Source organism: Akebia trifoliata, chromosome 3, assembly GCF_017979445.1.
Source record: "Akebia trifoliata isolate Shusen 1 chromosome 3, ASM1797944v1, whole genome shotgun sequence".
Lineage (NCBI taxonomy): Eukaryota > Viridiplantae > Streptophyta > Magnoliopsida > Ranunculales > Lardizabalaceae > Akebia > Akebia trifoliata.
Genome location: NC_141377.1, coordinates 53,829,270 through 53,851,937, shown reverse-complemented (window position 1 = coordinate 53,851,937; position 22,668 = coordinate 53,829,270). Strand labels below are relative to the sequence as shown.

General features: G+C 36.0%; 2 protein-coding genes across 2 annotated transcripts; both read left to right on the top strand.

Moving 5' to 3' along the window:
- The first annotated feature begins 955 nt into the window (after positions 1-955).
- On the top strand, positions 956-10,919 carry LOC147407985 (glycosyl transferase family 1 protein). The gene is made up of 14 exons (XM_086436799.1): positions 956-1,739; positions 1,961-2,047; positions 4,176-4,285; positions 4,903-4,953; positions 5,241-5,412; positions 5,576-5,896; positions 6,001-6,204; positions 7,377-7,862; positions 7,987-8,196; positions 8,869-9,057; positions 9,234-9,397; positions 9,531-9,683; positions 9,772-9,850; positions 10,202-10,919. The coding sequence occupies exons 1-14, from the start codon at positions 1,302-1,304 to the stop codon at positions 10,643-10,645; spliced, it is 3,108 nt and encodes a 1,035-aa protein (XP_086292925.1). The 5' UTR covers positions 956-1,301; the 3' UTR covers positions 10,646-10,919.
- Positions 10,920-15,764: 4,845 nt separating this feature from the next.
- Positions 15,765-21,775, top strand: LOC147407984 (aluminum-activated malate transporter 9-like). Its single transcript, XM_086436798.1, has 6 exons — positions 15,765-16,220; positions 17,048-17,188; positions 17,964-18,233; positions 18,337-18,482; positions 19,942-20,088; positions 20,942-21,775. The coding sequence occupies exons 1-6, from the start codon at positions 15,926-15,928 to the stop codon at positions 21,581-21,583; spliced, it is 1,641 nt and encodes a 546-aa protein (XP_086292924.1). The 5' UTR covers positions 15,765-15,925; the 3' UTR covers positions 21,584-21,775.
- Positions 21,776-22,668: the final 893 nt, after the last annotated feature.

The following is a 22,668-nucleotide window of genomic DNA, read 5'->3' as shown; positions in this document are numbered from 1 at the left end:
GTAGTAGAGTACAGACAAACCATTCGTTAAAACAGGGGAATTAAGATTCCCACGTTCCCAAGTATTTAGCTTTCTAAACTCACAAGCAAATGATGATGCGTTTCCCTTTTTTTCCTTTTTATTTAAATATAACCCTCCAGGTCCTCCGTATATTTATTATTTGAGACAGCCCTACTTGACCTCAGTCTTCTTTATCATACCAATGAAAAATGATCTTAATGCCCTTAACTTCAACCTTCAACCAAATAAAACACTTTTCTTACTAAAGAAAATTTCCTGACTGTACCACCTTGTGGCATCCAAAAACATGACTAGAGGCCACAGGGACATAGAGCACAATTTTTTTGTAAATTAAAAATTAAATATTTTTCATAGTTAAATTTTAATTTTAAATTTGGAAATTTGATTGTCGTCCATTTTCGAAATCTTGGCTCTGTTTTCATTTGACTTTTAGGCAAAATCCTTGGTTTTTTCTTCTCAAATCTCATCTTTAACTTCTTGAGAAAATTCATTTAGTCTCACATTCAACTTTAAAACTTTATGTAATTCAATCTTCAAGTACAAGTTATAATTTTTGTATAAAAAAAAAGGTGAAATTTTGTGTAGAAAATCAAGGATTTTCTAAAATGGGTTAGTGCGAGTTTAAAAAAAGTGAACCGAAGAGTTTAGATTATGCTTACATATGGATTGGTGTGTTATAAGTAAATGTTGGCGTGTAAATATAATTTCTCTAGATTAATCATTTTTCTAGATTTTAAGAGTGAGATCATTTTAGGTCATCTTTCTTAGTCTACAAGAGAAGACAGAAGTCAGGGTCATTTCTTCAGTTTAAAAACATAGGGAGTTTACCAAATATTAACCAAAAAGTAGGGGGTATATCTAAATCACACCTTTTTCATCATTTCTAAATCTTCGTTAAATCACCAGTACAGAACCCATCGTTGACGATCGACGAATACAAAGCCACGTCAACTTGGTGCGCACCGACCTTAACCTGTTCCCCTTCCCTCCACCCACTCTTGCTTACTCTTCTTTACTCGATTCATCGCTTTCTTCATTTCTTTTATAGTAAAAAAAAAAAAAAAAAACAGAGAGGAATCTTCAACTTCAACTCTTTATCTCTATCTCCATCGTCATCTCTACCTGTTGAAGCTCATTAACACGTTTTACAGAACAAACAAAGTCTACAAATTTCTCCCAAACAGAGCAGAAAAGAAGAAACTTTTTAATTTTTTTCATCTTTTTTTATCTTTATTTCATGTGGGTAGAGGTTTTTTAATGTTTTTATGCAGTAAATCGAAATGGGTTCTTTAGAAGTTGGGGTTCCATTAAAAAGAGGTCCTTTCCTTCGCTCTTTTTCTTCAAGTAGAAGTGATAGAACCTCGTTTTTCCACAGACCCAGATCTAGATTTGCTCGGTTTTTGCTCTTTGAGAAGGTTGATTACCTTCAATGGATTTGCACTATAGCTGTGTTCTTCTTCGTTGTTGTTCTCTTCCAGATGTTCTTACCCGGTTCAGTAATGGAGAAATCAGGGGGTTCAGGTGATGAACCGGGTTTAATTTCAGGGGATTGGGTGGGTTTGAAGTGGATGGGTGAGTTGGATTTTGGAGAAGGGATTCGGTTTGAACCGTCGAAGCTGTTAGAGAAGTTTGAAAGAGAGGCTAGAGAGGTGAATATTTCCTCGGCTTTGAGCCGGCCCAGGGTCCGGTCTGGGGTCAGAAAACCACAGCTTGCCTTGGTTAGTTATCCTCTTTGGTTTTCCTGCTATGGGTTTTTATTGGTTTGTCGAATTTTTTTTTATTTTAATGTGTGCTTTTTTTTTGCTTGCTTGTTCATTTTGGATAGTTTATATATTTGGGTATTGGTTGGTTTATTTAATTGGGCAGGCAGTTTTTTTTTTTTCTTTCTGGGGTGCCTTTGTTGGATCCAGTTTCACTTGATTTCGTGCTATTCTTGCAGGTTTTTGCAGATTTATTGGTGGAGCCGGGGCAGTTGTTGATGATCAGTGTTGCGAATTCTTTGCGAGAAATTGGGTATACAATTCAGGTATTGGAAATGTGGTACAAAATCCTGATGGGTTTTGGTTGAAAATTTTATCTTTGTTGTTTCGCTGGTCTGCAAATTTACTATTTGAGTTGTACTTAATCATGCATGCTGTATAATATTGAGGCCATATCCTTATTTTAGCTCAAGAAACCACTTTCACATCAATAGAGAGGAAGAGGCAATATAGATTTTTAGCTCATATATTATGAGAAAAACCTTCAACGGGAGGGTAAATGCTTGTTCCGTGTGTCCCGTGACTCGTCCAGCTTCTCAAGAAACTGAGAAGCCAGAAGTGGGGTTCGTGGTGCTTCCTCTCCAGGCCCATTTTTGACTTCTGGATTTTGGAAAGCTGATTGTCTGCCAAACAATGTTATTGATGGTTATGAGGGTTGGGAAGCTAAAATACCTCCCATTCCCCAATCTAGAAGCTGTGGCAAACACAACCTTATGATTTTCCAATGTGAACCTCAAAAGCCTCTTATACGAGAGATTTTTTTGGATGTAATTCATCGACTAGCTTTTGAAGGGGGAATTTGCTTCGTAGATGTTTGCAATCCCTCAAATTTTCTTTGTTACCTATGCTAGGTTCACCTTGAGGTCTAGGATATATGATAGTTCTTTGTACATAATATCTTCATTGATGACAAACTTAAACAAGTTAGAGAATTGGGTGGAGATTTGCTTAGGGGAAGACTGTTCTGTTGTTGGCTAAGGGAAAAACTGAAACAATTGTGGCTGACGCAAGTCTTCCTTTTGAACCTCAATCTAAAACTGTCATACCTACAACCCTAGTTTATCCCTAATTGCCTTAATTTCACTGATTGTACCTCTCTAATGCATGTTTCCTTGGAGATGACAGATGAGAGATTTCAGGTGTCAATAAGACAGTTTGGTTGGGTAACCCAACATAGAAGTGCTATCTTTGCTCTCATTTCTTCTAATCAATACTATTCTGAAGATCTTCATCAGCTTATCATGGCTGATACTTGTTAATCCATGTCCTTTACATACATCATAGTTCCCTTGGAGCTCCTATAATGACTAAATAAATATGGGAATAAATGGTAGGAATCTCCTATCGCTTTGAGAATCCATGAAGATAGAACGTAAAACTTTTGTGTAATAGTTCATCCTCTGCTTCAGCTGAATCTTTGATTCCTAGGAGACCATTTTTAATTTTTTTTAAGCTCTCTAAAGACGCCATTTGTCAGGCCTGCTCAAAGTTGGTTTGATCAAAATATGTTAAGACTAGTTGAACCTGAGGTGTTGTTCATGAGTAATTGTCCACATGTTTTTTTTTGATAAGTTTGTCCACATGTCGTTCAAGCTGTACATTGCCATGTGGCCCACACTTTCGGCCCCCATTGACTTGTAAACATTTGGCCCATCACTTGGTGGACCCACGCACCAAAAATCAGCCTGATTGATGATTTTGAGCGGTTGGATTTGACCATTTTAGTCATGAAGTAGCATTTTTAATCTTGAAGCAGAGCCATGGGTAAAAAAAACAGTAGGTTTGACGCCCTTGATACACATACACACACATACTAGAGCAATAAAGAGGGGTTGTGTGGACCTCACTCCTTTGTCTCAAAACTGTAGTAGAATGAATGTTTATACCCCACAAAATTGTAGCTGAGTGGGGTCCACCGTTGTGTTTTATTATTTTATTATATAGATAGATGTAAGTGTGAAGGTGGGCTTTTGATCCCAGGTTGTGGTATTACCACACACAGACTTTACTACTTCATTGAAGTGGCATATGTGGTTTCAAGCCCCTGATGAAAGTGCTTAAATCCAATGGCTGAAAATTACCTGCGAGGCTCATTTTTGGGGTAGGTTCATCAAATGTGGAGTATACCTTCATGGGCCAACGGGCACTAAAAGTGTGCCTTATGGCATATTTAGTGTAACGAGCACACCGTGAAGCTCGTTTTTGGTGTAGGTTCACCTGTGAGGCTCGTTTTTGATGTTCAGCACCTCTGGTTTTCTCTTGGTAATATCATCTAGGCTTGTGCATTTGATCTGAGTTGATCTCTTGTTGAGTAACAATTGATTTCTTCAATACATCTAACTAATAGTTTCTTTACTGCTTAAACTGTGCTGGTTTTGGTTTGTTTGTTGGCAGGTTTATTCTCTTGAAGATGGTCCTGTTCATGTTGTTTGGACAAACATAGGTGTGCCCGTCACCATTCTTCAAAATAATAACAAACCAGAGATCGCTGTAGATTGGTTAAGGTATGCCAATCATTTTACTTTTTACCCAATCTCAATTAATAGACAGTAGTCCATGAAGTATTTGTTGGATAGAATAACTTGAGAGCTTTCTATTCCACCTGCAGACAACTTATAATGGATTCCAATTATTCTTCAGGAAATTGCATACATTTTTTTAAAATAAAATAAAATAAAACAGAAATGATGTGATATCCCTAAGGCCATTATTTTGTCGTGACGTTGGGTTTTGTTACTGTACATGTGGTCCATACACACATTTGATCCAAACCTTAAAACCAAAGGGCTACCTCATGTATCAAACAATGGTTCCAAATCAACCATATACGATGATCCTATCATCCAATTTTCTTTGTTGACACTTGCCAATGACTTCATATGTTATTCTAAAGTAGGCAATCAAATTGGATACTTTAGGTTACCCAATTGGAATGACTTTAGACTACATCTTTTACCATCTTGGTGGTTGTTCAGGATCAATGTTCACATGCAACTCCTTGGTTCATTATAGTTTGATGACCCATGGGGGCGTCACATCATTTCTCTTTTGAAAATAATGAGATCAACTTTTGTTTACCGAAATTTTTATTATATCTAATCAAACTTGATACATTGTGCAGCTATGATGGAATACTTGTGAACTCTCTTGAAGCCAGGGGAATATTCTCATGGTAAATATATTATCATAACCCACCCCTGAAGTTTTTGAAATTTTCATGTGTAAAATGAAAGAATAAATTTCTTTTATGTGAAACTATTTGAGTCACAGCTTTGGTTTTATATCAAGTTCATTAATTGATAAAAGATTGTCTAAACGTGTTGCAGTGACAATATATCGTGGTCGGTAAAAGACCAATTTGGTTATTACATTTCCTCTTGATCTTTTCTAAGACATGAAGTTCTTTATACTTTGGTAAAACCATTATTCCAAACTACATTATGTTTATGCTTGTTACAGTCTTTTGCAGGATCCTTTCAAATCTTTGCCTGTTATATGGACCGTCCATGAAAGTGCACTATCTACCCGGTTAAGAGAATACAGCTCAAATGGGCAGATTCAGCTTATCAATGAATGGAAACAAGCCTTCAACCGAGCAACTGTTGTTGTCTTCCCTAACTACTTCTTACCGGTAATATTTCTTGGACATACAATAATAATGCAATTGATATTTGTCCAATGTGATCTTGGTGGGTTTGATCCAAAACCTTTCTCCGATAATTTTTATATACTATAATTAATGTCTATAACACGTGAAATATAGTCTGGTTTTATGGAAAATTTTCCCTCCTCAGGTGATGTACTCTACATTTGATTCCGGAAACTATTTTGTTATTCCGGGTTCTCCAGATCAAGCATGGGAAGCAGATAATTTCATGGCCTTGTACAACAAGGATGATCTACGAGTCAAGATGGGATATGGACCTGATGATTTTGTTATTGTTATTGTCGGGAGTCAATTTTTATACAGTGGTTTGTGGTTGGAGCATGCCTTTGTTTTACAAGCCTTGTTACCTCTTTTCTCGGAGTTTTTGTCAGATAATAGTTTCGGTTCTAATCTCAAACTCGGAATTTTAAGTGGGAATTCAACCAGTAACTACAAATTGGCCGTGGAGGTATTCCATTAGTGACCATGTCTACAATTTTGGTTCTCGTTTGATCTTCTTAGTGGTTTTGATATTTTCTTGGTTCAAAAGATGATAGTTGTTTCTTTTTGTAGGCCATTGCTCATAACTTAGGATATCCAAGGGGAAGTGTGGGGCACATTGGCATCGATGGGGATGTGAACAGTTTCCTTGACACGGCTGATCTTGTGATATATGGATCATTCCTTGAGGAGCAATCATTTCCTGATCTTTTGATTCAAGCCATGTGCTTTGGGAAACCAATCATTGCTCCCGATCTCACCATGATTAAGAAATATGTATGCTTTCTGAGTAAACCTTTTTCTCTTTTTTATTTAGTAAGAGGAAATCCTAGTTATATGTTGGGTGGACAGAATAGAATGATGGTCTATGTACTGCATGTTGGTACACGTGGCGCACATGCAGTGGACTGATGTGTCTCACTTGTGAAATGTTCTCCACCAAAGTTAGCTCCTGTTGAATCCTCAATTTGATGTCAATCGTATCAGATGGTTAAAGATGTTAGGTCTCCAAGCTAGGAACTCTTTCAAAATGTAGGCCCCTATACTTATATACACTGTCTGTATATGGCTGTGGTATATATATGGAGATGTTAACCTCCAACACTTCAAGGGGACGTTGGAAACCTTTACAACTATGGGTTTCCATGAATACCCCTAAAAAATTTACTATTTTAATTTTGTCCAAAAACCAAGGGTGTTATTGTGCAATTGTATATTTGTATTTTTGAAAATATCACAATGTCTTAATTTTTTTAAAAAGAAAAATACCATTATATATAATGATTAATGGCCATTCTTTTTTGTTCTACCAAAAGACAAAATAACAAATGTTTTTTAGGGATATTTATGAAAAAACCCATGGTTGCAGATCTCCAAGAAGTCTTGGATGTTAGGATTTCCCATATATGTATCTAAGACTTCAATGGGATGTTAGCAACCTTCAAAGCCATGATTCTTCCATAGATGCCTCTAAAAAAGCTTACCTATTTTTATTGTTTTTTGGTGCAAAAAATTGGGGGTATTTTTGTTATTGTGCAATAAATTTTTTGTAAGCATTAGTATCAAAAAATTATTTACAAAAATTTCATTGGACAATGGAAACAAAACATTAGCCTTTTCCCTCCAAAAACAATAGAAATGACTTTATAGGGGTATTTATCTAAGAAACGTGGTTGTGGAGGTTCCTTAAAGAGCGAGAGGAAGACCCAAAGGGACATGATGAAGATAGTGAAAGCAGATATGAGCTCTCTTCCAATAACAAAAGACTTGGATTTAGATAGAGTGGAATGGAAGAATATGATTGTTTAGCCAACCCCAGATCTTTGTGATTAGGTCTTTTATTTGTTTTAGTTATCCTATGATCACCTATGGGCGTTTCTTTTATTGATTCTTTCTTAATAGGCCCTTCTCCATACAAACTACTAACCGCATTTCCCAATGACAATCAGGTTGATGATGGAGTGAATGGATATCTTTTCCCAAAGGAGAATATTAGGATTCTGACACAAGTTCTATTCCAAGCAATCTCAAAAGGAAAATTGTCTCCTTCGGCTCAGAATATTGCATCAATTGCAAAAGTTTCTGCCAGAAATATTAGAGTTTCAGAAACCATTGAAGGGTACGCCTCTCTATTGGAAAATGTTGTCAAGTTCCCGTCAGAAGTCGCACCTCCCAAATCTATTGAAGAGATCCCTCCTAACTTGAAAAAGGAATGGCAATGGCATCTCTTCGAAAAATTTGGAGATTCAAAATATTCAAATAGAACATTTAGAAATCTCAGCTTTTTAGACAAGTTTGATGAGATGTGGAATCATACCCATACGGAGAATTTGAATGCTACTAGTGCAATAGAGGAAGCCTTCTCTTATACTGATTGGAAGGAAGAAAGGTTTATTGAGACGATAAATTCTAGGAAGAAACGAGAAGAAGAGGAGGTAAGAAATGAAAGTGGTAGTAATATATATACTTCTTGAATTTGGACCTAGCAGTTTCTCGTGACCATTAATTACATCACTTGTTCCTCAGTGAAAAATCCTGTCCTCTTGGAACTTGATGCAGTTGAAGGATAGAACTGATCAACCTCGTGGAACATGGGAAGACGTTTATCGAAGTGCTAAAAGGGCTGATCGGGCCAGGAATGATTTGCACGAAAGAGATGATAGGGAGCTTGAAAGGACAGGCCAACCATTGTGTATATATGAACCTTACTTTGGCGAAGGGACCCGACCTTTTCTTCACCGTATTTCACTCTATCGTGGGGTTCGGTTGGTGAGTTTTGTAACTTATTTTTTTCGTCTTTAAGGTGCTATCTTTACTTTATATCCTTGGAGCTTTATGCCTGGATATAAACGCAAGAATGAGATGGAATTTTCTATCTTGCACAACAAATCTTTCCTTTATTATCATCATCATCATTATTATTTTGATAACCAAGAAGTTTTATTGAAAAGAGGATAAAGAGTCCTCAAAGGAAGAAACAACAAACAAAGGCCAAAAGGCCGTAAAAACAGAAGGAACAACAAACAATAAACAAAACCGAAAAACCCCCTGACGCCCAAGGGACCAATCACCCTCTACCTACCAGATTCCACCTGAACAATCTTCAAACAAAGACTCCCCTGAACTCATGAAATTGTTTGCACTGATAAAACAACAAGCCCAAAATGCTAAAGATGTTGTACTTTAATATTTTTTTTCCCTTTGTTACACTGGATCTTTGACTTGTGAAACTAACCATAGTTGTAAATAGTTCACTTATAACAGGATTTACCATTTGACGGGGTTCCAACAAAACGATTTGTACCTACTACCTGCGTATTGTTTACCCTGTGTCTATTTTTATACATAAAATGTAAAGTCAGAGTTACACAGGACCTTAGTACTTATGTCTCATTAAATATCTAAACACTTGATACATGTGTGGTGCTATTCTTATTGTAGTCGACCAAAGGTCGAAAACTGGGAGGAGATGATGTGGATGCACCTTCTCGCCTTCCCCTCCTGAGCAACTCATATTATCGAGATGTTCTTGGTGAATATGGAGCCTTCTTTGCTATAGCTAATCGAATTGATCGAATACACAAGAATGCTTGGATCGGGTTTCAATCTTGGAGAACAGCAGCAAGGAAGGTACTTTTTGTTGTTGGTTTTAGAATTTTTCTCTCGAGGTTTTTTTTCTCTCTCTCGCACTTTTGCTGCGTCACATGTACAGGGCAATGCTCCTTCCATGATTAGATATATTTTATGCTTTTGGTTTTTGTCCATGTGTGGTCATTTGGTCTCTGATGTTGATTTCCCACAAACAGGTTTCTCTGTCTAAGATGGCTGAGAGTGCGTTGTTAGAGGCCATCCAAGCACGGAAGCATGGAGACACCTTCTACTTCTGGGTCCGCATGGATAAAGATCCAAGAAACCCATTAAAACAAGATTTTTGGTCTTTCTGTGATGCTATAAATGCGGGAAATTGCAAGTAAGAGTAACTTCATCATCGACGTCTATACATTTATCATTCTCATTGAATCTTAATATAATATTCTCTTATGTTCAAATAGTATGTGATCGTCAATTTGATTCTCTCCTTGTGGTTGATTGGTTGATTGAAGGTTTGCGGTTTCTGAGGCTCTTCGGAAGATGTATGGCATGAAGCATGATTGGGATTCTTTGCCACCCATGCCGATGGATGGTGACACGTGGTCTGTCATGCACAGCTGGGCTATGCCAACGAAGTCTTTCCTCGAGTTTGTCATGTTCTCAAGGTGTGCAAGATTTCAGTTTGTGGCTTGCTTATGTGCATGCCAAGTCTCCTTTTTTTTTTTTCTGATTCTGATGCCATTGCATTTGCAGAATGTTTGTAGATGCATTGGATGCACAGATGTACGATGAGCACCATACAAGTGGGCGCTGTTATCTAAGTTTATCCAAGGTAACTTCTGCTTGATACATGCATTTCATTGGAGTTGTATTCTTGAAAAACTATTTCGTGATTTGTCCTGTTTATCAAATGGGCTTCTTTTTTGGTGATAATTAGAGATACCCACAGGTTTCCAAACTGATGATGTACTCCCTTGACCAAGGCCTTTCGTGGGCAACTAACAGAAAATGACCAAAATACTCTCTTCAATTTCTTGCCATAAACTCTCAGATTCCCCTAGATTCCGTCGTCTTGGACCTCTAGGCTATTTTAATTTTAATTCTAGACAACCTCATTGGGTTTTGCCGAAAGGTGACTTTAACAGCAAATGGGGTGGAATTGTGATGATATTGCATATTGCAGGATCGACATTGCTACTCTCGTGTACTTGAACTACTCGTGAACGTCTGGGCATACCACAGTGCAAGGAGGATGGTGTATGTGAACCCTGAGACCGGTGCAATGCAAGAGCTACACAGGCTGAAAAGCCGAAGAGGCCATATGTGGGTCAGATGGTTCTCATACACCACCCTAAAGAGCATGGATGAAGACTTGGCCGAGGAGTTGGATTCCGACCACCCTACACGACGGTGGCTATGGCCATTGACTGGTGAGTTATTCTGGCAAGGGATGTATGAAAGGGAGCGGAATTTACGACACCAACAAAAAGAGAAGAGAAAGCAAGAGAGTAAGGATAAGCAATCGAGGATGAGGAGGCGGGCCAAACAAAAAGCAATAGGAAAATATGTGAAGCCCCCTCCGGAGGACCCACGAGATTCGAACTCAACGGGGATGGCTTCGATATAGTGTACTTTTATGGAAATTAATGTTTAATTTGATAATCTAATTTTTTTTTTCTTCTTTGTTCATTATTTTGTTTGTTAGAAAGAATGCATTGATGTGTATGTTGTATTTTGTGGGTTTCCTTTTTGTAACATTTGTATTCATCTGGTAGTTAGGGATGCAACTTGGGCGATCCGGTTCAGGTTGGGGCCTACTCCGACTCCTTTGAAGGATTCGACCCAAGTCCAAACAACGTTCAATATAAGATCCAAGCACGACTCGTGGTGTTACAGGGCTAGATTGGGTTGGTCATTTTACGGCATTAATTATGTTTATTATTAATGAATTTAATTATTACTCGCTAATCTTTTAATTTCTGTTCATTCTGTCTATTGTCAATCTTTTCACAATGGGCACATTTCTTTTAATGAATTCGCTCTGTTGTATTGATTCCAAGGTCCATGGTTGAATTAGTCTTTGATGCACGACCCAGTCATGGTTTTCTAAGTATTCAAAGATTGTGTGAGAACTGTTTCATCATTTTCTCCATGCATTATCATGTTGGAAATGTGTTGTGAAACTTACGAGTTGATGTGATTTCAACCACACGATGGTCTGAATTTGATTAAACTTCTTATATGCTCCATGGGGAATAACAATCAAATAGGTTTTTTTGTTTGGACCATCCTGTCGTGGTCATGTTGGACATTGTTTAAAGTACAATATGTAAGTTATTTTTCAGAAGTAATTTTCAAAAAGTTAAGGTTGTGGAGGTTGTCGAAATTTGTACAATAGTATTTTTGTAAATATAAAAAGAGTCACGATGAATGAACGTGGTCTTGGTACGCGGTTGGATACGTGACTAAGGTAGTAAGGGATACAGAACAATAGATCATTTTCATCGGGATACACAGGAAAAAGATGTGTCTTGCCACATCAGTTGGATATCCAACCATGTGCACTCATCATAACTCATGAATGCACGCGGTTTTGATATGCGGTTAATGTGGCAAGGGCACACAATTGTATATCTTTTTCTTGTGTATCTGAAGAAAAAGATCTATGATTCTGTGCCTTTGCCGCATCAATTGTATCCATTCGTCACGACTCTTTTTGTAAATGTAGTGGTTATATTTGCTACAACTCTTTGCTTTGCATTATTATAGTTATTATTTAAAAAAAAATGTTTATTGCACAATGGCCAAAATACCCTTATCGCGTACAGTTGGGCTTGAGTGGTTTTTTTAGTCATTTTCGCGTCTCAGTAGAATTTAATACCAACAACTTCGGTCAATAAAGCAATCAAAAAACAAGTTACGTGTACATAGTGATGATGCGTACCAGTAACACAACGAAGTGAAAGGTTACAGAGTCTAACACGTGTGTTGCCTTTTATTCTTGACAGACTCTTTATCTCACTGTTGTTCACACGTGTGATCTACGAGGTTGCTGGTTCCTTATACAACAACCACAGCTTTTTAAAATATGGTTCGTGACGAGAAAGGAATCGATATTTTTTGGTCTAACATGCATTGCACGAGATATAAGAGAGAATATGTCATCTGATAAATCTCAGTCTTCTCGTGATAGGAATGGAATATATCGTTATTTAGTCTGGAATATGTTCTGTTCCAAATTTTTAGAATTTGTTTTTTTTTCCTGTCGGAATTAAAAAAAAAAAATTGATTTGCTTCCCTTGACATTGACTTTTAGATCTTGAAATTACTTATTTTAATTAATTAATTTTTTTGGAATATATTCTATTCAAAATTTAAATGCTTTATGTTTTTTTTTTTTTTTCTCTTAATTAAGATTTATTTTTTATTGCTAGCCAAGCAAGGATTAGTGTAATTAGAAAACCAATTGAAATACTGAGAAATTCTTATACTTTTAAGTGAATTTTTTTCCTGTTGTCAATGAGATCTAATTTTTTTAAAAATAAAAAAATAAAAAAATAAAAATGATATATGCTTAAAGAAACAAAATGGTTATTATTATTAGTGGTAGTAGTAGTAGAAGAATGTGGCATGTGCAAACACACATGTATCGAAAATATTAAGATTAACGTATAAGATTAAATTTTTTAAAAGTAATTTAAATAATTATTTTAGAAATTTTAAAGTCATTAGATGGTATAGTTTATTATTTAATATATTGTACAAATGTTATTATAATAGTAAAGTTTAAAATGATACTTTTGTAATTTTAAACAGTTAACTAACGTGACTATAAAGTCATACATAAGTAATTTTATTCATTTTGACGAATAAAATCTTGATATTTTTTAAGTTTAAAAGTTTTATGGGGACAATTATGAAATTTTAAATTTTGGTAACGAACACTTCGTAATTTGCCTTCTCCCATTATAACATTGAAGATTATTTTAACCAACGAGTATTAGGCGCAGTGGCCATGGTGTTCTTCTAAAAAGGGTGAGGTGTTGAGTTTGGACCTCCTTATTGGTCACTCATAGGGATTTATCTTCACTTCCATGGTATATGTTGTTTGTGGGGTATTGCATGTACTCGAGGGATTTGGGCACAATATGGTGCTCTAAGAGACCACTTGCCTTGTCTTAGGCTTATGAGTCCACAACCCCTATCATATATATATATATATATATTAAAGATTATTTTTTGATTAGTAAGCTAATTTTTAATGAGATTGATACAACGGAGATTACATGAATTGAACATAGGTCTGGGGTATCATCATCCATTAACTTAATTAACAAAGTTATTCAATTGACACCTTCCATTATTATCTATGCTTTTGGAGTAAGTCAAAAAGATGTATTCAATTGAAACAGTGAGACAGTTCAATCATTCTTATTTTTGCATTTCAAAATTATTTTATAATCTTTGGGAAATTTTCAATTTTTAGGAAATTAATCTTTAGGAATTGTTCAGTATACTTTCAAGTCTTCTTAATTTGAATTCCAGAATCAATACGGTAAGGCATATGTATAAACCTAGGGTAGTGTTTGATAACTAATGTTGGGAGTCAAAATTTGTCTTATATGAGTTAAAAGTTTTTAATTGGGATGATTTTTTTTTTTTGTGAGGATGATTTCTATGATGAGGAGATCAATCTAACAAAAAATCAACCCAATCTAAAAATTCTAACCCCATCAAATTAAAGTGGTTTGCAAATGAACAACAAAAAATCAATGGTCCAAAATTCTAAATCCCTTTTGATGGGGTTAGAAGTTTCATATTGGACTGCATTTTGTGAGATGATCTCCTCACCATAGAGATCATCTTCACAAAAAAAATCAGCCCATCCCAAAATTTCCAACCCATATAAGACAAACATGTTGGCACCCTAACGTTGCTGCCCAACGATACCCATATATATATACCCCTAAATCTTTGTAAACCACTCTTTTATTTTTATTCAGTCCTTTCCTTATTTAGCTAAAACAACAAATATATAAAATAAAAGGTGGAGGAGAGATTCTTAGGGGGAGGTGAGTTTGTACAAGTTGTGAATCTCTCTAAAGACAAAATGGAGTACAATGAGGTCTTAGTCAAGACAATATATATATTCCCTCATCAAGAAGAGGGGAGTGCTTTGTGGTGAGTCTCTAGAACCAGATGCCAATAATTCAAGTTTATGCTTCCTTGGAAATTTCATCTTCTTTGAACCTTATAATTTCCAAGATTGGGTTTAGACATAATTAATATTCTTCTTTCAATCAAAGATGATTTTCAAACACAACCACTACTAGTGTGACTCTGGTTGCCGTGTACTAAAGATTTTCAAATATTCTCTTTTAATAAAAAATTTTTTCCTTTGGGGATGACATTTGAGGGTCCCCTCTCATTGTTTTAGTTTTTGTTGGTTATATATATATATATATTTATGGACTTTCATGTGTTTTAATCTAAGAATAAAAGTATATGTTCCAGTTGATGTGTTGTATTGCAATCATATGAGGTGGTTGGTCGATCATAGTTGACCTAGCAATACTGTGGTGGTTATGATTTATCACGTATAACACATACATACATACATATGATTTATGCATGCATGCTCATAGTTATATCATATGTGTATATGTGAGAACAAAAATCTTACATGAATGCTTTACCAAAACAGTCTTAGTATTAATTTACCAAAATTACTGGTTCAGCTACATTTTTGAAACATTTATCAGAAGGATTATATACCTATTTTGATATTTATTTATTTATTTTTACCAAAATGGGTATCTGTCTTGCAGATAATAAACTGAATTATCTTTATACCCTGTTTTTCAAACTAATGCAAAAAAATTGATTTTCAATTGAAAATAAACCCTAGACCCCAAATACACCTCTGGATTTTTCATAATTTTGTTACAAAAAAAAAAAAAAATGGGTCTTTCATTGGACGTTCACAAAAAAAAAGGTTTCATCACATAAATACCATATAATACATGGATCCCTAGACTTAGCGATGTAGAAAATCATCTTAATCTAAAGGCTTATATATGGTTTAAGAATATTGTCTATGTCCATGGACGATGATGAGACCGTTCCGCTATTTTTTTGTGAAAACAAGGTTACAATCTCCCAAATTCACTTCCTCTTTGTAGTGATTTTTTACTCACATCGCAGTGCTTACAGACTCTCTAGTGCCAGCGCGTGCCACGTCAAGCCTAACGAGGGTCATTTTGTAATCTGGGGATACCATTCGATACACATGGGGGGCTCATGTGATTGGTGGACTGGATTCTGTGATAAATTTTTTTTATCCTTTTAGAGAACTGAAAATCTCCCTCATACAAACCCTAAAATGAGTTGCCTAGCTTTGAATATTAATCCCAACAATAAAGCAAAAGTTTCAAAATTGAATAAAATGTAACCCCAAGAACTGGACCCATGGAATAGTTTCTGGTGAACAGTATCCACATCGATGGAACCAAAAACATTATTATTAATTTGATGTAGATGTATTTAAAAGAACGAAATGTGGCGGCATAAAATGAGCACCCGTTGCGTCATTAGATTCTAATTCTCCATCCAATGTAACATTATTGAAATTAAGCATCTCTTCTATCCAAATTTGCAATCTCTTTTATTCTGTATTATTCTTTACACTATATATGATAATATCCTGTCTATACGCGCTTTCTCCCCCTACTTGCATGCATAACTGTTCTCTTTAAATCACATTCTCCTTGTACACTTGTTCCATACCAAAAACTAAGTACTACTTCAGCTCTTCTTCGTCTCTTGTTTCGGTTTTAGAACTCCTTATTTGGCGAAAAAAATAAGAACTAGGGAAGAAATCTTGTGAGATAGTACTAGTTCATTGAGAATGAATGGGAAGAAGGGTAGTATCGAGATTAACATACCGCGAGCTTCAAAAGGTAAGAAGTCAGATTCCGGGAAGAAAAAATCCGGTGATGGTGCCTTCTCATGCAAAAGATGGATACGTAATGTTTGGGAATTTTGTGAAGAAGATAAAGATAGAGTGATATTCTCATTAAAGGTTGGATTTTCTGTTCTTCTCGTGTCGTTGCTTATACTATTGCGAGCACCTTTTGAAGTTTTTGGCACCAACATTATCTGGTCCATCCTCACTGTGGCCATCATGTTCGAATATACTGTAGGTATGTACATGCATACATATACACACATACGTAACAATATTGTACTATTAGCACACGGGAGTTTGACTTTGTTTTAACAACCTAACCGATGATTGGACTAATAAATTTCCAATTGGTTACACCGCAATTGGACCCTAGTTCAATCATCACTAAGGGATATGCCAACATCCAACACTTCAATTATGGGGACCTTAATTCACAACCATATTTGTTCCATAAAGATTGTTATAAAGCATTCATGTTTTGTGCAAAAAAGCATTTTTTTTTAAATTGGCCAGGCAAACAAGATCAGTGATCAATAATAAGTTTTTTTTGTTGGTTTTGAACCCAAATTGTGGTATCAACACTCACACATTTTAACCAATTTATTAGCAAGTAGTTGGCAATTTCAAGCAATAAGATTTGGTTATTGCATGTAGAAATGGTATTTTTTATTTTATTTTATAAATCATAAAATCTCAAAAAATTATTTATGAAAAAACCCATTAATCAGTCACAAAAAAATTACTTTTGCACTCTATACCAAATAGATCATACTTCATTACAATTGTAATTATTATGGAAGAAAGATAGATGTGGAGGTTATGTTAAAATCCCATGAAGACATGGACCATGTTGGCATAATTCCTCTATAGGAAATGCAAACATACAACATAAACTGATACAAATACACAACTACATGCATGCACGTACATACATCTATTACATGCATGCATATATGTGCACTCTGACATATGTAGATAGTGACTTAGAAGGCATATGTACTAGAATATAGGAATTCATTTTCAACATGAATGCAAGTCTCATATATGATTCTACATTCCAAGGAGCGACATTTAACCGAGGATTCAATCGAGCTCTTGGAAGCCTACTAGCTGGCATCTTTGCCATTGGTGTTATTCAAGTGGCTCTATGCGCTGGTCGCATTGCTGAACCTATCATCATAGGCGTCAGCATCTTCTTCATGGGTACGTATGTCACTACTTCAAATTCTCTCTCCTCTCTCTCTCTCTCTCATCAGCTTAAGAAAATTAAATCATGAAGAGAGAGTGAGAGAGACCTTATACTGCCACACCAACTTTTTTTATAACACACCATACAATCATTCATGCCCAGATTCCACCATGTTGTTCACATCGATCCTCTTTCATTCCAATTGGCTCATTCGATTATAATTTCTTGTTGGGTTCTTCGTTAGCTCTAATTTTTCGTCCAAAATTGCAAAAGCATAGGAAGGCACCCGAAAGCTGTCACCTTGCCCGATGGGAAAAGGGTGGAATAGGTAGCAACACCAATTCCTACCAACCTCCCCAAGATGCCCATCATGAGTTGTCAACTAGGATAGCATATCTCACTATTTGATAATATCTGATCAATTGACCTTTCTTTATTGATTTTGCCAGTGTGAGCAGTGATTGGGGTGCAAATAACCATACTACTTTTTTAATGACCACACCCCCTTCTTGATCTAATCGTCTTAGGAGTTAGGAGTTAGGATTGGGTTTCTACTCAGGTGAGAAAAGTTCTTTCAGCTTTTATAACATTGTCTGCTTATGAATGAGAGAAAGTAATTGAACGTTGACTACTGTTGGTTTCCATTGTACTTGCTCACTTCTTTTTTTGGCGTGTCTATATCTTTATTTGGTGTTTTTACATAATTAGTGTCTTTAGAAGATTTAAAAAAAAAAAATATATATATATATATATCACCTTGACCTAATAGTCATGTTTGCATGCATGCAGGAGCTATAACTTCATTCATGAAGCTATGGCCATCTCTTGTACCCTACGAATATGGCTTTCGAGTCATACTCTTCACCTTCTGCTTGATCATAGTATCCGGTTATCGTATGGGTTCCCCAGTAGGGACAGCGATGGAACGATTGTACTCAATCGCGATCGGAGGGTTCGTAGCAGTTCTAGTTAATGTCCTTATTTGCCCTATATGGGCTGGGGAAAAACTTCACAAGGAGCTCGTCAACAACTTTGACTCAGTTGCTGACTCTCTTCAAGGTCAACCATTTTTTACCATTATCCCTTCATTTCTTTTGTTCTTAAAAATCCTCATTATTACTATTAACACCCCATTTATGTTTGTGAACTCTCTCTCTCACAGAATGTGTTAGAAAATATTTAGAGGATGATGATGGGAGTGATCACTCGGAGGAGTTCTCCAAGACAGTCATGGACGAGTTTCCTGATGAGCCAGCATATCGAAAATGCCGATCCACGTTGAACTCGTCCGCCAAACTCGAAGCTTTGGTACTAATTAACTGTGTTTTATAACTCAAAAACTCTGACTAGACTTGGATATGTACTGGTTGAGTCAACTCATTGATTAACGAGTCAACTCAACCACTTGGAGCAGAATGTCCCCCTCTTTGGAAGACAAGAATGGGATACCCAACATCTACCAACAAACTAAAATTTAATTATAATGTGTAGAAATAATTTTAAGTATTTTAAATTATATTAATATACATGTTCTATTTTCACAAAAAGAATAGTCAATATAACTTACTAATATCGTCGACCACTCAATAAATTTTATAACTATGGTATTAAATCCAATGATTGGGATTATGTTTTATCTCGACTATTGGATTTTATGTTTTAACAATTGGAATTTTGCATATTTTGAGTCAATTTTCATGGGTCAATTATGGTTACGATTTTAAAACTTGTTTGAGGCCAAGGTAATTGGTCGAGTCATCCCGATCTTAGAGGTAACAAGTCAAAATGGTCAATTTGAATGGTCCATCACATTGATTCATCCAATCAATATCAATTGAGTTTAGGAAAATATCTTATAATAAGAAAAAATAATAATTATTTAAATATAAATATATAGTATTAACTATTAATTAAATTTAAATAGATTTGAATGATCTTACTATTCCAATCCAAGATAATTCTATGAGTTAAAATGGTATTCGTGGGGGTGAAACGAGATGAGATACCTAGTTTTAAAACAATGATTCCAACCCTTGAATTAATGGTATGTTTCACGATAATATTTTATATTGTTGCACAAAATCCTTTACAACACACCGATTAATGAAATTATTATAAGTTACTATCACAATCAATCCCTATTTTTTAAATAAAATAATTTCTTTGTATAAGAAATAGAAAGGAAGTGTAGTCATTATTTTATTTTATTTTGGATAATGCAAATTACCCTCACACCCCTTTCGGGATAGAACTAGTCCCTACACTCACACACCACGACTAGTCTCTACAAACACTTGGACACTACATTTAACTTTAAAGTCATAATAAATTGATGCGCTAAAATTGACACAGTTGATTGAGGAAGATCTCTTGTTCTTATTATAAGTTATAAGATTCAAATTGTGATTGGATCCGCACATATTTGGTAAAAAGAAGACTTCTCCTTTGAGAATAATAAAAAATGGAAAGTATTCAATAGAAATATGAAAACGTGACTAAATTGGTCCTAGTTACTCTTCAGGACGGAGTGTTGATGTTGCAGTACAGAGGACTATGGATCTTTTTCTTCAGGACATACAAGGAAAAAGATCTATGATTCTATGCACATGTCATGTCAACCGTGTCAATTTATCATTAGTCTTAATTTTATTGTCTGATGTATGTTATAAAGAGTAGTTGGTGTGACAATATAAGCTCTCGTAATTATTTGAATCGATTAATTTTGATTGTAAAGTTTAGAGAGAAATCATTTATTTGTTGATTTTAGGCAAATTCCGCGAAATGGGAACCCCCACATGGAAGGTTCCGGCACTTCTTCTATCCGTGGTTGGAATACGTCAAAGTTGGGGCTGTTCTCAGGTACTGTGCATATGAGGTGATGGCCCTCCATGGGGTACTACATTCTGAGATACAGGTAGGTTTTCTTCTCTACTGATCCTGTACTTTAGTGACTAGTGTAACTATCCAACTCCAGGTCTCATTTGCACACCAAATGGTACTCTTTTTAGCCTCATTAAACTTGATTGTATTTAGACCCATTTTTTGCAACAAAAGTTTGGGATAAACAAAATTCATGTCTTGTGGAATCTAAAGAGTGCCACGTGGACACCATTCAAATTATAGTCTTCATATATTTATTGGATAGGATACTTAAAAACCTAAATGTTCGTTCCAGGCCCAAAGTTATCGAATAAGTTTTGGGTGATCCAGTCCATTCACAGCCCTATATGGCTATACCATTACCTAGGTTCATTGACCTACAATAGAGGTGTTAATGGACCGATTTTTGGGTTGGGCTGAGATTGACAAAAGTTGGGCAATGATACTGAGACCAAGCCCGGTCCATTAAAAGTCTACTCTACTAATGTTGAATGTTAAGCACAAGCCCCATCCAGCATCCAACTTATTTTGTCTGCCAAATACATCACCACCTCAGTCTCTTTAGTTTGCCACATGGCACAAACCCAACTGTTGGAAGTTCTTCATGTCAAAAATCAACCTAATTGATGATTTATAACCGTTGGATTTGAGTTTTCTCATCCTGGGTCCTTTATAAAGCCCATTATAAGAAAAAAAAAATGCTATATTTTCTAACAACTTAAAATCACCAATCATGCTGATTTGGTGTGTGCCTCTACCAATATATGGGCCTACCATATGGTGTGCAAAGGAGATCAAAAGTGGGGTTATAAGCCTATTTCTTCTAACATTAATCATGAAGACGATGATGGTTTGATATCGATTGATGTTGTTTCATCATTTTTTAGGCACCTTATAACCTCCGGATCACGTTCCAGTCGGAGATCCTCGAAGCAAGCAATCAAGCAGCAGAACTAGTTAGAAGTTTGGGCCATGACATAGGCAACATGAAATGTAGCATCCAAACTTCCCTACTAAAGAAGGTCCATAGCTCAACCGAGCGCCTCCAACGTGCCGTAGACATGCACTCTTACCTACTTACGTCAAGCCATGAATCCTTCGACAACTCTTCCAAGCCACCCTCCAAACTCTCTCATACGCTTTCATCCAACCCCTCTGACCTTTATAACCACTTGGCCGAGTTGGGAAGTAGCGGAGGTGGACTCGAGCCACTATCGAACCCCGTTGCCCAAAATACATTCTCTGGGGCTTTGGCTCCAGCTCCAGCTCAAGCCGAGTCTTACCACGAAACAATGAAAAAGCAACAAAGGAGGCTCCACTCATGGCCACCGAGGGTGTTTGATGACTTTGAAGAGGGAGGCTTTGAAACGGACTTCCTTCCTAAGATGCGGGCATTCGAGAGCACTGCGGCCTTGTCACTTGCCACTTTCACATCGTTACTCATTGAGTTTGTAGCTCGACTTGATCATTTGGTTGAAGCAGTTGATGTGCTCGCTAAGATGGCCAAGTTTAAGGACGAGGGTCTATAAAGTGCCGCCGTGCCGCTCTTAACACAAATTTGAGTTGAGAGTGTAAAATATGTTCAAATTATGTGAAACCTTAGGCCTAGTGTTGTTGGGTTAGAAGTGCGTCAGGTTGTTATGTTATTGCCATGTCTTATCTGTAAAAGAATTTATTGTATCGACACTAAAAAAAAAAAATGGTTGATCTTTCCCTTGAAATGCCTGCTTTATTGCTCTAAAAATACTACTTAATGCATTTGAGAAAAAATCTTTTTAACATAATATATGTACTTTAGGTTGTTCTCATTTCTTCAAATCTTGCGAAGCCTAGATACCAAAGATGTTATTAAAAGAGATGTCAATGAATCGGGTTTGGATCAGATTGGTACCAAATGGCTATTGATCCGACAAAATTTTTATTACGCCTAGACCCAATCTGGACCAGATCAGGTCTATCATTTTAAGTTCAGACCCGACGATGATAGTGTGTCTAACGAAAGTGCCTCCTCTATAGCGCTTCCCTTTGAATCACTTCTTTAAGAACTATGATTGCAAAATTAGTTCTTCGGTGAGTGTTTGGAAAGCACTTTTGGACATCTAGAGAAGCGGGCATTTGTTGATTTGGTGAACAACCAACTTCTCTGGAAATTTTGGTAATCATATTGGAAGGAGTTTGAATAGCTTTTGGATTCTACCCAATTCGACTTCTTGTTTTTTGCACGAAGCGATTTTATTGCTTGCTACGGTGGCCTTTACATGTGCTTGTTACCACCATTATCAAGGTCATGAATTATGCATATCATACATAAATTTGTATTTCTAAAACATGATTCAAATTCAACTTTTAGAGTTATTATCCTCTACGATGCTACATTTAATTCAGATTTTATAGAAATGATTTACACTTAATCAGAATCAGGAATCAACTAAAAGCAGGTGTAAGACCCATCTCTTTTGTCTTAGGAATCTGCTTCTTGTCACAATTGTGGAAATATGATCAAGTGAATTGAGATTCTAATTCTATATTCTGAAACCAATTTCAAAAAGCATTGCGGCCAATCAACATTCTGGATTTTAGAAATCAGATTTCCAAATTTGTTTCTGACAAAATC

Bases quoted from the DNA above. Each gene is read 5' to 3' on its own strand.
- LOC147407984 (XM_086436798.1), top strand. From the start codon at position 15,926: ATGAATGGGAAGAAGGGTAGTATCGAGATTAACATACCGCGAGCTTCA. The intron at 18,234-18,336 runs GTCAACCATTTT...TCTCTCTCACAG, and splicing joins AGTTGCTGACTCTCTTCAAG to AATGTGTTAGAAAATATTTA. The intron at 20,089-20,941 runs GTAGGTTTTCTT...ATCATTTTTTAG, and splicing joins TACTACATTCTGAGATACAG to GCACCTTATAACCTCCGGAT.
- LOC147407985 (XM_086436799.1), top strand. From the start codon at position 1,302: ATGGGTTCTTTAGAAGTTGGGGTTCCATTAAAAAGAGGTCCTTTCCTT. The intron at 2,048-4,175 runs GTATTGGAAATG...GTTTGTTGGCAG, and splicing joins AAATTGGGTATACAATTCAG to GTTTATTCTCTTGAAGATGG. The intron at 7,863-7,986 runs GTAAGAAATGAA...AACTTGATGCAG, and splicing joins AGAAACGAGAAGAAGAGGAG to TTGAAGGATAGAACTGATCA.